This window comes from Tasmannia lanceolata, unplaced genomic scaffold (assembly GCF_043159265.1).
Source record: "Tasmannia lanceolata isolate RefF3 unplaced genomic scaffold, GAP_Taslan_0.1 ptg000008l, whole genome shotgun sequence".
Taxonomy (NCBI): Eukaryota; Viridiplantae; Streptophyta; class Magnoliopsida; order Canellales; family Winteraceae; genus Tasmannia; species Tasmannia lanceolata.
The window spans coordinates 13198714-13211225 of record NW_027518685.1 but is presented as its reverse complement, the minus strand read 5'-3'; the positions used below and the strand labels follow the sequence as shown (position 1 = coordinate 13211225).

Sequence of the window (12512 nt, the reverse complement as noted above, 5' to 3'; positions counted from 1 at the left end):
TGGTTGGGGTCCTGCCTAACCCCAGCTTACCCATCAAAAAAAAAAATTGGGGGACATTTCAAGTTTATGAGATTTATCTGATGCGTGGGCGTATATGTATTGCCATTTAAATACACGCGCAAGTAAAAGTATTGTGGGGTCCATCTCTTATCTGTAGCTTGGCTCTAATACTAATATACTATCACCCATTATACTGATTTTTGCACAATGGCATCTCCATGTGGGGAATATACCAGATGGATGGTCCAGATCTTGATGATATCTTCTTACTTGGTCAGCCATTGGATCTCACAACTTAGACAAAGTTAGTCTCAGGATATCATTCCCCTTGATTATATTTTGTTCACAATGCAGTCCGAGTGGTCCTATCGTAATATCTGACATATTCTTAGCAGCCAATAAAAAAGTGTCGGACATGGGGAGTTTCGACCCATATTCAAAACATCAGGGTCGGGCGGATGCCAGTGGCCTTCAGCAGTTGAATCTTCAAATCTACTCGAAGCCTTGAAATTTGAATACTTTTCCATCCATCTATTTTTTTTCTATCTTTTCGTTCTTCAACTTATAATTTGTGACATAATTTTTCTCTCTTTAGACTTTGTAATCTATCTGTACTATATTATGTAATGGGAAATCTACCAATACTAGCTTTCCTTCAGCTATAAGATAAAAAAAAAAATCGAAAACTTGGTTAACAAACTTACAAATTCTAATAAGAAAGTCACTTTTAACTTCATTCCTATTATACACCCTCTCTCTCTCTCTCTCTCTCTCTCTCTCTCTCTCTCTCTCTCTCTCTCCTGCCTTATCAGATTCGTTGATCCTAACCTCACCCATAATGTCCACCAAATGCTTTGAGAACACCTTAATCAGATGATCCATTAATCCTTGTGTAGGGTTCTCTCCAGAGAAGCTAATGTGGCCAATATGACCATTAAACTTGACTAGAATTCAAATAGGGGTTGTGTGTTGCCAGCATAACATCCCAAGAACCACCTTTCATAGTGTCTCCCGAAGGGTTTGTTTGTGCGAAAGGGACAACAACACCATGTATGAATTGGTGGATAGACATAAGAGATTAATCTATGTTCCAGGATTTAGATTTAGCTTTTGCGATGAAATGTCAAGAAAATTAGTCTTATGACAATTTGCTGTGTTTCGAAATTCTTAAGTGTGAGTACAGAAAGGTCTCTGGATTGTGTTCCTTCATATTGATAACATGTTATGGTTCTAAGTATGTAGGGCCTGCCTAGGTATGAGACTGAGGAACCGAGCCTGAGGACATGTTTATAAAGAAATAGCCTAATGTGTTCTATCAGCTTAGGACATGTTTAAAGGGATAGCCTAATGTGTTCTATCAGCTTTGAAGCTTTTGGCGTCTTAATTAATTAATTAAGTACTTGACATTTGGTACTAAAGCAACCACCACATCATGCGTTCAAGTTATGGAAGGGGCGACATGTGGAGAGGACTACCTAGAAAAGGCTACCTAGTAAAAAAGCTAGTGTGAAAATTGTTATAGTGAAGTTACCACAGAGTGGGCTGCTGCGGAAGCGACTTGTGGAAAGGGATACCTGGAAAAAAAAGTTAAGAGTGAAAGCTGCCACATAGTGGGCTGGATGCTAAGGATTATAAAAAGAGTTACCTAGAAATTAAAAGGGCCAGAGTGAAAGCTGCCACATAGTGGACCGATGCAAATGCAGAAGCGTGGTGGCATGTTATAGTCCTAAGTGAGGGCCTACCTAGGTATGAGACTAAGTAGGACTCAGCCTGATATGTGACATGCTTAACAAGACTAGCCTAATGAGATCCATCTGCTTGGAACATTTGACGTATTTGTTATCCTTTTTTTTTTTTTTTTTGTGATCTTCGACTACTAACAAGCTACTTACGATCTAATAGTCACCGGAATGCCGTGTTCTATCGCCATTTTCTAGCCCCTATTCCATTTGCCGCCGACATGTGTTAAGTCAACGACATTTTTCGAGCTATTTTTAATTTAAAATAGATCAAAAGGTTGTCATCATTTTTATGAAAATTTTATCATCATTGATCCTATTTTATGAAGGTTTGATATTTTGTGGGCTGTAGCCACTATTTTTCTGATCAAAACAGCCCCACAAAAACCATAAAAACAACCACAAACTAGACCAATTTTTGCCGTTTTCAGGCAAAAGCATGTAAGTTGTCACTGAAATGCTTTTGCCGGATGGAAGATTAGTCCCCGTCATTTTCTCAGCGAGATTTGACCCTGGAGGTTGAAATACATCAATGGAATGGTCCACCCGTTTGGGTTATCATAAGGTTGCTGGTTCAATTTTGACTCTGCACCATTGATTTCACTATTATTAAGGATCAGTAATGGAATAATTCCTTCATACTCATAGAGATAGTGGACATAGCAAATCTTGGTTTTCACCTCGCTTGTGATGGACTCTGAAGAGGGGTACATGCCATGTATCTACCTTAGGTCATCTCTTCCTAGGTCTATTATGGGATGTACAATGCAATTTTGGTAGAGATATTCCATTTCAGTTGGAAAATGTAGTTACATGTTTGGGATGGGAGGAAACTTTGCACATTTTTTTTTTTTGAAATGGTGGATATTTATTAACTTAGAAAAACAATGACCAAGGCGATCATGGGAATGAGGGGTACATAAACAAAAGAAGACAAGGAATAAGAACAAGAACTACTCAAGGGGAAAGATGTTAAAAAGAAGGGGAAAAAAAACTCTAAAACCGATCTATCCACTCCCTCCCGAGCAAGGGGATCCGCCTCTCCATTTGCCGACCTTCTTACATGGTGAAAGTGGACCAAATAACCCTCGACCCGATCCAAGATCTCCTCACAGAACTTTAAAAATCTCCAAGAAACTTTGCACGGAGTTCGCTCTGGGCTTTTTTTTATCGTGAACCCCCAAATCATTTTCAAAATGCGACCTGGGTGCGCGCTATAGTGAAAAGAAGGCCTCCTATGTCAGTGGTTCTTACTTCTAGACACCATTAAGTCCTTTTTCTTTGGTAGCCCAATAGTTACAAGAATTAAATCCTACTTGAGGAACATCTATTCTGGTAACCTGCCAATCCGTTCATATAGATCGTAAGATGGACCACTCACTTATGGAATTCTGGTTGTTGGCAATGCAAGTTTGGTATTGCGGTAGGAAAGGGTAATGTGGGCGTATTTTAATCTCCCGCAAAACGGGATTGGATTTCCACTCATAAGGAAGGAAGGTTAGATACCTTTGACAACCGGGTGGGTTGTCTTTTTGGTTGAAATGGGATGGTGTTTCTGTAACAACTTATTCTAGCTATAGCACCAGCTCATTCCCATACTTCATTTCTTCTCTCGGGACATTCTCTTCTTCTTTAACTATGTCATTTGCTTGCCCTAGCACCGGTTACGAGAACAGCAAGAGCAGATTCTATATAAGAGTACCTTCTATCCCATTTGGCTCAATAGTGCCGGAGGTGAGCTCTATTCGGCCCGGAGCATTGATTCCCCATAACGAATACGCTATTCTTTCTCTCAATTGCCTATCCTGTGCTCGAGAAGGTCCCCCAGTTCCTCGGCTGCACTTCGAGGTGCATTTAATTGTCTTACATGAGACTCGGGATATTCCCCACCCCCACCCGCATCTCAATTAGGACAGGATAGGGCATGGAACCTTTCACTCATCCACTCTGCCCGCCCTTCTTAGGTTAGTATGTTGAAAAACCCTTGAAACGCCATAAACGTAAGGGCGTTATAGGGCTTCCTGCGAGCTACGCTTTCAAAGCGAAGCGTATCGGGTCCATCAGGTTACATTGCAAGATGGTGACTAAGCCAGATCAATAACATTAGGATCATGAGAGGATCCTAACCTTCTATTTTAAATCAAGTACCATGTCATCAAAACCCTTTGTTTTGTTGGGAATATAACATTGAAATCCCGTAATACTACCATGGATATCTTCTACTTCTCTCTTGCTTGTACGGTGACTTGGCATTCCATGAAACCCCTACCACTAATTCACGAGGTTGATAGCCAAACACTACTTAACACTATTCTACAAGGTAACTACGAGGCTTGTCTCCTCCCTATTGACTACTTACATGGTTACACCACTACCCTACAAGATAACTATCTAAAAAAAACCTATAATTGCTAGGTCATCTGCCGATGTTAAGTACAAAGCATTAGCTATTACCATCTCAGATGTTCTCTCGCTATCTATGTACTTCAAGCCTTACCAGTTTCTGTATCTCTTCAAGTCGTTCATTGTGACAATGTTGGCATCTCTCACGTGGTAGCTAATCCTGTTTTTTTACGTATGTGCCAAACATGCCAATGGATTCATCTCACTTCATATGGTTTGGTAGCTGCTTGGATTGCAAGAACTTTTTGGAAATTGAAGTTTGGAAAAGAAAAACTTTTCCAAAATTTCTTAGTTTTCCATTGGTTGATTACAAGTAAAAAAATCTAACTTATGCCACAGCCGCTCAAATTTTATTCCGGACGACCTTCAATTTATATAGACATCCCCCAAAATACGCTATAACTATATCATTTCACTCGAAATGGTTGAGACTGAAAAGAACTTCCTAGGAAAACAAAATTCCTGCAATCAAAACAGGGTATTTAGGGTCCGTCCGGGATAGTAGGCCTTCCGCGCGACGAGCATAGGAAACTCTTGGGGCTTTTTCAGGTCCGATTGGGATTACTGACTCAAATGGGGCGGAGATCCGTGTAGTTCATCAAGGCTTAAAAACTATTTTTTTGAAATAGCGATTTGCATTAAAAAGAAAAAATGACAAGGGAGCACCCGAGAAGGGGCAACCCAGAGAACAAAAACAAGAAAGAAGAAACAGAGAAGAAGAAGAAAAGATACAATAAAAATAACAAAATTATATTACGGGGGAAGATGATCGAACCAGAGAATACTCTCCCTCCCAACTCCCTGCTTGGCTAACCCATCCGCCTTTTCGATTGCCGACCTCCAAACGTGATTAAAGACAATAGCCGAACCTGCAACAAAATCCTCAATTTCATCAAATAACGCCAAAAATCTCCAAGGAGGAGCTACACCACCCTTCAACCACCGAATGACATTCAATGAATCCCCTTCAACAATAATATGGTCTAATACTTCTCTACTCAACTTCTTGATCCCAAAATAGGCAGCTTTAACCTCCGCCTCAGAAGAATCATACACACCAATAGGACCAGAAAAAGCCCAAAGAATCTCACCAAACTCATCACGGCAAAGACCGCCCACCCCCGCTGGACCCGGGTTTCCAAAACAAGCACCATCAAAGTTGATTTTCAACATTCCTAGCATCGGAGGCTCCCATCTTTGGACTATATTAATTTTCCTCTCTACTAAAGCACACTTCCCTCCAATGTTCCCAAAGATCAAAGGCCGATACAAAAAGAAAGGAAGGAAGACATCTAACCCATGATATGACCAATGCTATAATCCGCATGTACAAATAATAAGGTGATTTGGCCAAACCCTCAAACACCCTAGAGTTTCTTTCCTTCCAAACCACTCACCACGTAGCTAGCAAACACACATTCCACAATAATTTTCCTCTCTTTTTCCATGGCATAAACCCCCACATACTCAAAAGATTCTGAATAGTTCTAGGGAAGACCCAAGTGATTCCAAACCTCAGAAAGATACATCTCCATATGATCCTGGTGAAAGAACAGTGCATGAACAAATGATCCACAGATTCCCCATCATTAAGACAAAAAGGGCAATGAACAATTAACAACAACCCACGGTTTCTCAAGAAGTTAATGGTTTGTATCCTTTGATGACAAACGGCCCAACCGAAGATACTAACCCGAGGTGGGCAGTGAAAATTCCATACCTTTGCAGAAAATGCAGGAACAGAAGGAGGCATCAAACCATTATAAAAAGATTTGACAGAGAAAATGCCGGATGATTCCACTGTCCATATTCTTTTGTCTTGACCCCCACGTTTTACATAGCACTTATTAAGGAGCCGCCGCAACTGAGATTCATCCTCACTTTCTCACTCAAAAAGGATTCTTCTAAAGGCAGGACACCATATCAACTTACCACCACTACGATCAAAACATTCACAAACTAAGGCTTCTTTGTTAACATCCACCCGATACAGCCTAGGGAACAAGATCCTTAACTGCTCCTCTTCACACCACACATCACTCCAAAACTTAATTCTATCACCACCATAGACCCTGAACCTCACCTTTAGATTAATGGAGCAAGCTAATTTCAAGATATCTCTCCACGCAGTCAACCCCTTTTTCTTATATTCGTCCTTTGATTCCCACCCACCCGGAATACAGCCATACTTACTACAAATCACCTTAGCCCATAAATTAGGCTGCTCTTCCCCAAATCTCCACAACCATTTCTCCAATAAGGCATGGTTAAACTCCTTAAACCTCCTAATGCCCAAACCTCCAAACTTTATAGGTACACATACATCCCTCCAGTTACCAAAGAGATGCCTTTCTTCTCCTCATTTTCACCCCACAAAAATCTACGCTAGATCTTTTCAATACGCAAGGCAACACTAACCGGACACATGAAAAGAGACATAAAATATATAGGCAAATTGGCCAATACAGCCTTAATCAATACCAACCTACCTCCTCTAGACACAATATTTCTCTTCCAAGTATCCAACCTTCTCCCAACCTTCTCAATTATCGGTTCCCAAACAGTTTTATCAAGTTTACTAACTCCTAAAGGTAAACCAAGATAAGAAACGGGAAGGTAATCAAGATCACACCTTAAAATTCCGGCCATCTCTAAAGCCTCAGCCGAGGGAATATTTAGGGCATACATTTTAGACTTGTGAAAATTTGATCTTTGACCAAAGATAAGTTCGTAACATCTTAAAGTAGCTTTCAAATTGAGCACTTGATCCTTATGAGGTTCACAAAATAAAAGGGTGTCGTCCGCAAATTGGAAATGAGATACCTCTACATTATCACCCCCTATTTTAAAACCCTTAAGCATCTCCAGGCTACTACCTTTAGCCAGCAATCTACTAAGAATTTCTGCCATAATTACAAACAAGAAAGGGGATAACGGATCCCCTTGCCTAAGACCCCGGGAGGATTTGAAAAAATCTTTGGGAGACCCATTGATCAGAACCGAGAACCATGTCGAGGATAAGCACACCCTAATCCATTGGCGCCATCTTCCCCTAAACCCCATACTATCGAGTAAAATATCTAAACACTCCCACTCCACCCTATCATATGCTTTTTCCATGTCCAATTTACACAAGATCCCTTTCAACCTAAGCCTGCGATAATAATCAATAGCCTCATTCGCAATGAGAGAACAATCCAAAATTTGTCTTTTTGCCACAAAGGCACATTGACTATCAGAGATAATCATAGGGAGCACTCTTTTAAGGCGCTCCGCTAACACCTTAGCTAAGATCTTATACAAACATCCCACAAGACTAATAGGTCGAAAATCAGAAACCTTGGAAGCCCCCACAACCTTTGGAACTAGAGTAATAAAAGTAGCCCCAGTACCCTTGTCTAACACCATGCCCTGATGGAATTCCCTAAAGAAACCTACTATATCTTCCTTCACATATGGCCAACATGCTTGGAAGAATGCCAAACAAAAACCATCCGGCCCAGGAGCCTTATCTCTACCCAAGAAGAAAACCCATCTCTCAATTTCCTCCTCCTCAAAAGGCTTCTCCAAAACTCTGCATTGATCATCGTCTAGGCGCTTAAAATCCAACTCCTCCGGAGTCGGTCTTAAAGAACCATCCGACGAGTACAATTTCTTATAAAATTTCAAAATCACCCCAGTGATCTCATCCTTATCTGTGATCTTTTCACCCTCAGCCTCCAAGAACTCAATCCTATTACCTCTCCTCCTAACACTCGTGTTCTTATCCCCCTCCTTTAGCCATTTAACCCTCGACTTTTGTCTCCAAGATATTTCCTCATGCAGTAATATACCATTGTGTTCCGCCTTAATTCTACCCAACTCCTCTCTCAAGTTGATGTTCCCATTCCCCTCACCCTCAAGAAAATTTATTTCCCCTATCCTACTCTCCAACCATCTCATACGATTTTGATCTAAGGCTCTTTTCACTTTTACCCATTCCCGCAACTTTTTCTTCACAAATCTGAGCTTACGACCTATTATCACATCTGAAGGCCCTTCCGATTTAAGAAAACTCCACCATTCCCCCAACCTTTCCTCCATACTAGGAGTTTGCAACCATGCAATCTCAAATCTAAATGGAGGAGGACCCCAAGATTCAAGCCTAGGATCTAAAAGAATAGGGCAATGATCGGACACCGAGTGAATCAGGGATCTTTGATACACATCAGGAACCAGATTCGACCAAGCGGGACATATAAGAAACCGATCAATCCTGCTCTGACTCTCGCCTCTATTCCAAGTAAAACTATTGATCCAAGGATTTCCGATAAGACAGTGGTGGAGGGAGACTCCCTCAATGTCATTAGATGGTTGAGATGTAAAGAGATAGGATAATAGTGAGGTGGATCGGCTTGCTTGGGAGGGAGTCTTCAGTGCGGCTTTAGAACACTTTGACTTACTCCCCCTTTATCCTCCCTTGAGGTGTCTTTGTTTTGTGAGCTTTTCCTTTTTCTTTTTTCTTTTTTGTATTTTTTTCCTTTGTCTTTTCTTATCATCTCGATCACCAGGGTTCTCCCCGTTTATCTTTCTCTCTGTTTATTTAATCCTTTGCCATTCAAAAAAGAAAAGGCATAAGGGTACGTCTTTCTTTGCCGCCCTTTTTTTCCTTTTCTCGAGAAAGTCAGGAGGTTCCTCCTCTCATCATTTTGTTGAGTAATAGTTCTTAGCATGCATCAACACAATTAGGGTTTAAGCAGTCACCCCAAGTGTGACTTATAATTGAATGAGTAGACAGTAAAAAGAACACGGGTCAACAAGAACACATTCATCAGGCAGCTTAATCTAGTCACTTTACAGACAATAAGTGTTGTTTTAGAATTTAGAATGATGTTGAGAGAGAGAGAGAGAGAGAGAGAGAGAGAGAGAGAGAGAGAGAGAGAGAGAGAGAGAGCATAGTACTTCATTAAGACCAAATTAAGATCAACATATCAACATTTTGACGAGCAAAACATATATAAATCAATCTTGGGAAATGACAACTTTGGTATAAATAACTTAAGAGCAACCTTTGTTAACCCTCCTATAATTAACTCAAACTCTTACGAGGAATTAGAGAGCATTAATTCTAATTAACCCTTGCACAATTAACTCGAATCTCGCCCTGGGTTCCAGTGAGGGGGCTCAAATTCCCCATTTTAACCATAGCATTAGCAAAATCGGTGTCGAAAGCATTTTCGTCATTGCTATACGTTGTCACGAATGAATCGGTGGAGCCGCCATTAAACAACACCTGATCAGAGTGAAGTAAACCTCTTTTATTTGTCAAAGCTTGAAAATAATTGTTCCCAAATCGGTTGGGGCTCTGAGGATCAAGGGGAGCCAAATTGTCATCGCCATTGGGGCTAACGCGAGGACAATTAGCCTGCCGAGAAGTTGCGAATGAAGGATCAATGTTGGTTTCGTTATAAATCCGGTCTCGGAAGTTGACACATCTGGCTTGGCCTACGGTGTGTGCCCCAGACAAGGCAACCATCTCCCTAGCACTAAATCCTTTGTTACTAAACTTTTGAAGAATTGAAGGAAGGTCCTCAAAGGGGGCTACAAGGTCACTGTTGACTAAACTCGTGCTTCCAGCAGTTCTTGCATCTCTCCTTCCCACTGGGACTGAATAAGATGGTCCTCCAAGCTGTGTTAACAAAAAAATATATATATAAGATTAATAATCTAAATCCTTACCTTATCTACAAGGAAGAACATAAGACTTTTGGCAAGTTTGCAACCGTGAAAAAATATTCCATGGAATATTAGTGGGGCCAATTGCAATAGGTGTGGAGAGAGAGAGAGAAGAGAAAAATCACCAACTTGAAGTGAAGTAGTTTTTTCAATGGTTTTTAGGAATTTCTCCTGCTCTCTCTGCTCGAGCAGTTTCAAGTCTCCCCCCTCCTGAGCACCTCTTTCACAGTTTTTTTTGTAGGTAAGCTGGGGTTGAGCATCCAACCTCTTCGTTGAGGAACAAAGTCTTTTATCAATGGGCTAGAGGCTCACCCCTCCTCTTTCGCAATTGGGCCCACGAATATTCCATATGGTATAATTTTTCATGACTGCCAAACATGACTTTGGTGTTTACATGAGCATATATATAGGGAAGTTTTGGGTCACTTTTGTTTCTTGAACCCAATTTGATTTGTAAAACGTGGGCGTGTTTTAATCATAGTTACAAAATTATTCGAATAATTGAAATTTTATCGACAAAATTATTCCCAATTATTTCATGAAATTTTCAAACTGAATTATTCCTGAATCCAAGCTATGTAACTAGGTTGTAATGTCCGTGCATGCCCAGGAAATTAAGAGATGAAAATCATACTCACTTCAACAACAGAATCGCGGGCAACAATGGCTAAGATGTCTGCACAAGATACTACAGTCCGTCCACATGCACTATCTACTTGTGTCTTTATGTTATCTATAACACTAAACCCTCTAAGCGAGCCTTTGTTAGCTGGCGCATTCTGTTCCCCTACAAATGATCCAGTGTCAGCTAGAAGAACCCCTCCATCACAACCCTATAATCATAAGACACGACAGAGACAAATAGTTAGATATACAGGCAGAAAGAAACATAGAAAGATAGAAATGAGATTTTATATGGTGCCCAGCGTGAAGTCCAATGTACCACCAGTACCCTTGATATTCGATCCAACCGCAGCATCTTAAGTACTTAAAAAAGGCTGCTGTTGGATCGAATATCAAGGGCGGTACCGCCTACCGTGGACTTCAGGCTCGGGCAACATATAATTTCTCATATAGACATTTAGATTTCAAGCGTCGGTCCAGATTCCTAGAAAAATTCCAGGTTTAAAAAAACCGATAGATAGATGTGTAATAACAAGAAAAGCGGCCCTATCAGGTTAAGAAGAACTTATATGATAAATTGGTGTTCAAACACGTAAAGGTGGTGCGATGGAAGTACCGCCCTTCATACTTAATGCAACAGCAGCTTCACAAAAAGTGATCTGCAAGTTGGATCAAATATCAAGGATGGGATGATGAGTACTTGTTTGTACTCCTATTATTCATATAATTTCTCCCGGTTTGGTACTAAAGAGTGCAATAACTCACATTAACAAAGCAGTCATGGAAGTGCATTCGTAAAAGGGAAGCACCCATGCGTGCCTCTCGGTCGATTACAGACCGCACGGCTGCCCTCACAGTGTCGAAGACTGAGGGGCAAGTGTTGGCATAGAAGGAGACAGAGAGTTGTGCTGAGACAGGAGATGATATGGTGATGAGCATGATGAGAAACTTTAGGTAGAAATTTGAATGAGTGAAAAAAGCCATGTTTAGAGAATATGGGAAAAGCTACTAAGAGCTTGAAATCTTCTCTTAGTTGCTTTGTATGCAAGAGAAGGTTATTCTTTTTTGAATGATTTACAAACGAAGAACATACCCTTTTATAGAGCGTGGGTGAGGTTCACTTTCAACGAAGCGTTGGATATATGAAAAATCAGCTTGCACACCACTGAAGAGCAATTTTAAAAGTGAAGAGAAAAATTCAAAGAAAAAAAAACACAAGGTTTACTTTGACTTTTCAAATTGTCTGTTTTTTTTTTTTTTTTTTAGGGAAATGGGCTTTGTCACATACGGAAATTAAGTGTGAGGAGATTGGAACAACCTGTCTGGTTAATACCTCTTCTTCCTTTTGAACTCTCAAAATTGGGGTGATGGGAACGATCCTGTCTGGTTAATACCTGTTCTTCTTTTGAACTCCCAAAATTGAACTTCTACTAATTCTATATTCCCAAATTTCCGGTCAACATATGTCTGTGCCGCTTGAAAAGTGGAGTATTCTCTAATTAGATTTCCATGCTACTTTAGACTTTTAATGATTCATAGATGGTTAATTCAATGTTGTAGTTTTTTAATCACAGATTAGTTGTTTTTAAACTGCTTCGTTTGACAATATTTAGCTAGCTAGATTTCTGATTTCCGAAGAATGTTCAGATCTACTTGGCATTTTTATATTCCATTCCGACTTGAATTTCAAATCCATGTGGACATTCTCTGAATTCTCCTTCCTTCAAGTTATTTTAATCAATTCCTCAGGTCGTTTTCCAATTTCAATCGAACACCACTTTTTTTTATGGGAATTCCAATCAAACCTAGAGAATAGAATATTCATTGAAGTGTCCAAGGCCTTCATATCGATTGGTTATCCTCGTTGAGGTTTCCACATGAAAAGCAAAGATCCCACATTGGAAAAGTGAATGGATGTTGAAGGAGTTAGACTTGGGCACCATCGCCTTAATGGCTAGCTTTTAAGGTTGAGTTCTACCCAGGTCCCCAGCAAGCGGTTTAAGAACCAGAGTGTGGTAACACTGTGTACCC

The 12512-nt window shown here is 40.4% G+C and overlaps 1 protein-coding gene across 1 annotated transcript; it reads right to left on the bottom strand.

The window, feature by feature from the left end:
- Window positions 1-9249: 9249 nt before the first annotated feature.
- On the bottom strand, window positions 9250-11465 carry LOC143883088 (peroxidase P7-like). Its single transcript, XM_077386450.1, has 3 exons — window positions 11247-11465; window positions 10496-10690; window positions 9250-9810 (listed from the first exon to the last, which is right to left on the bottom strand). The coding sequence occupies exons 1-3, from the start codon at window positions 11463-11465 to the stop codon at window positions 9250-9252; spliced, it is 975 nt and encodes a 324-aa protein (XP_077242565.1).
- Between the last annotated feature and the right edge of the window lie 1047 nt (window positions 11466-12512).

What these genes read in the sequence shown, in the direction of transcription:
- LOC143883088 (XM_077386450.1), bottom strand. Translation starts at nt 11,465, where the DNA reads ATGGCTTTTTTCACTCATTCAAATTTCTACCTAAAGTTTCTCATCATG. An exon ending in TCCATGACTGCTTTGTTAAT is followed by an intron (nt 10,691 to 11,246) that starts GTGAGTTATTGC and finishes TTATGATTATAG; the next exon opens with GGTTGTGATGGAGGGGTTCT. An exon ending in CCCGCGATTCTGTTGTTGAA is followed by an intron (nt 9,811 to 10,495) that starts GTGAGTATGATT and finishes TTGTTAACACAG; the next exon opens with CTTGGAGGACCATCTTATTC.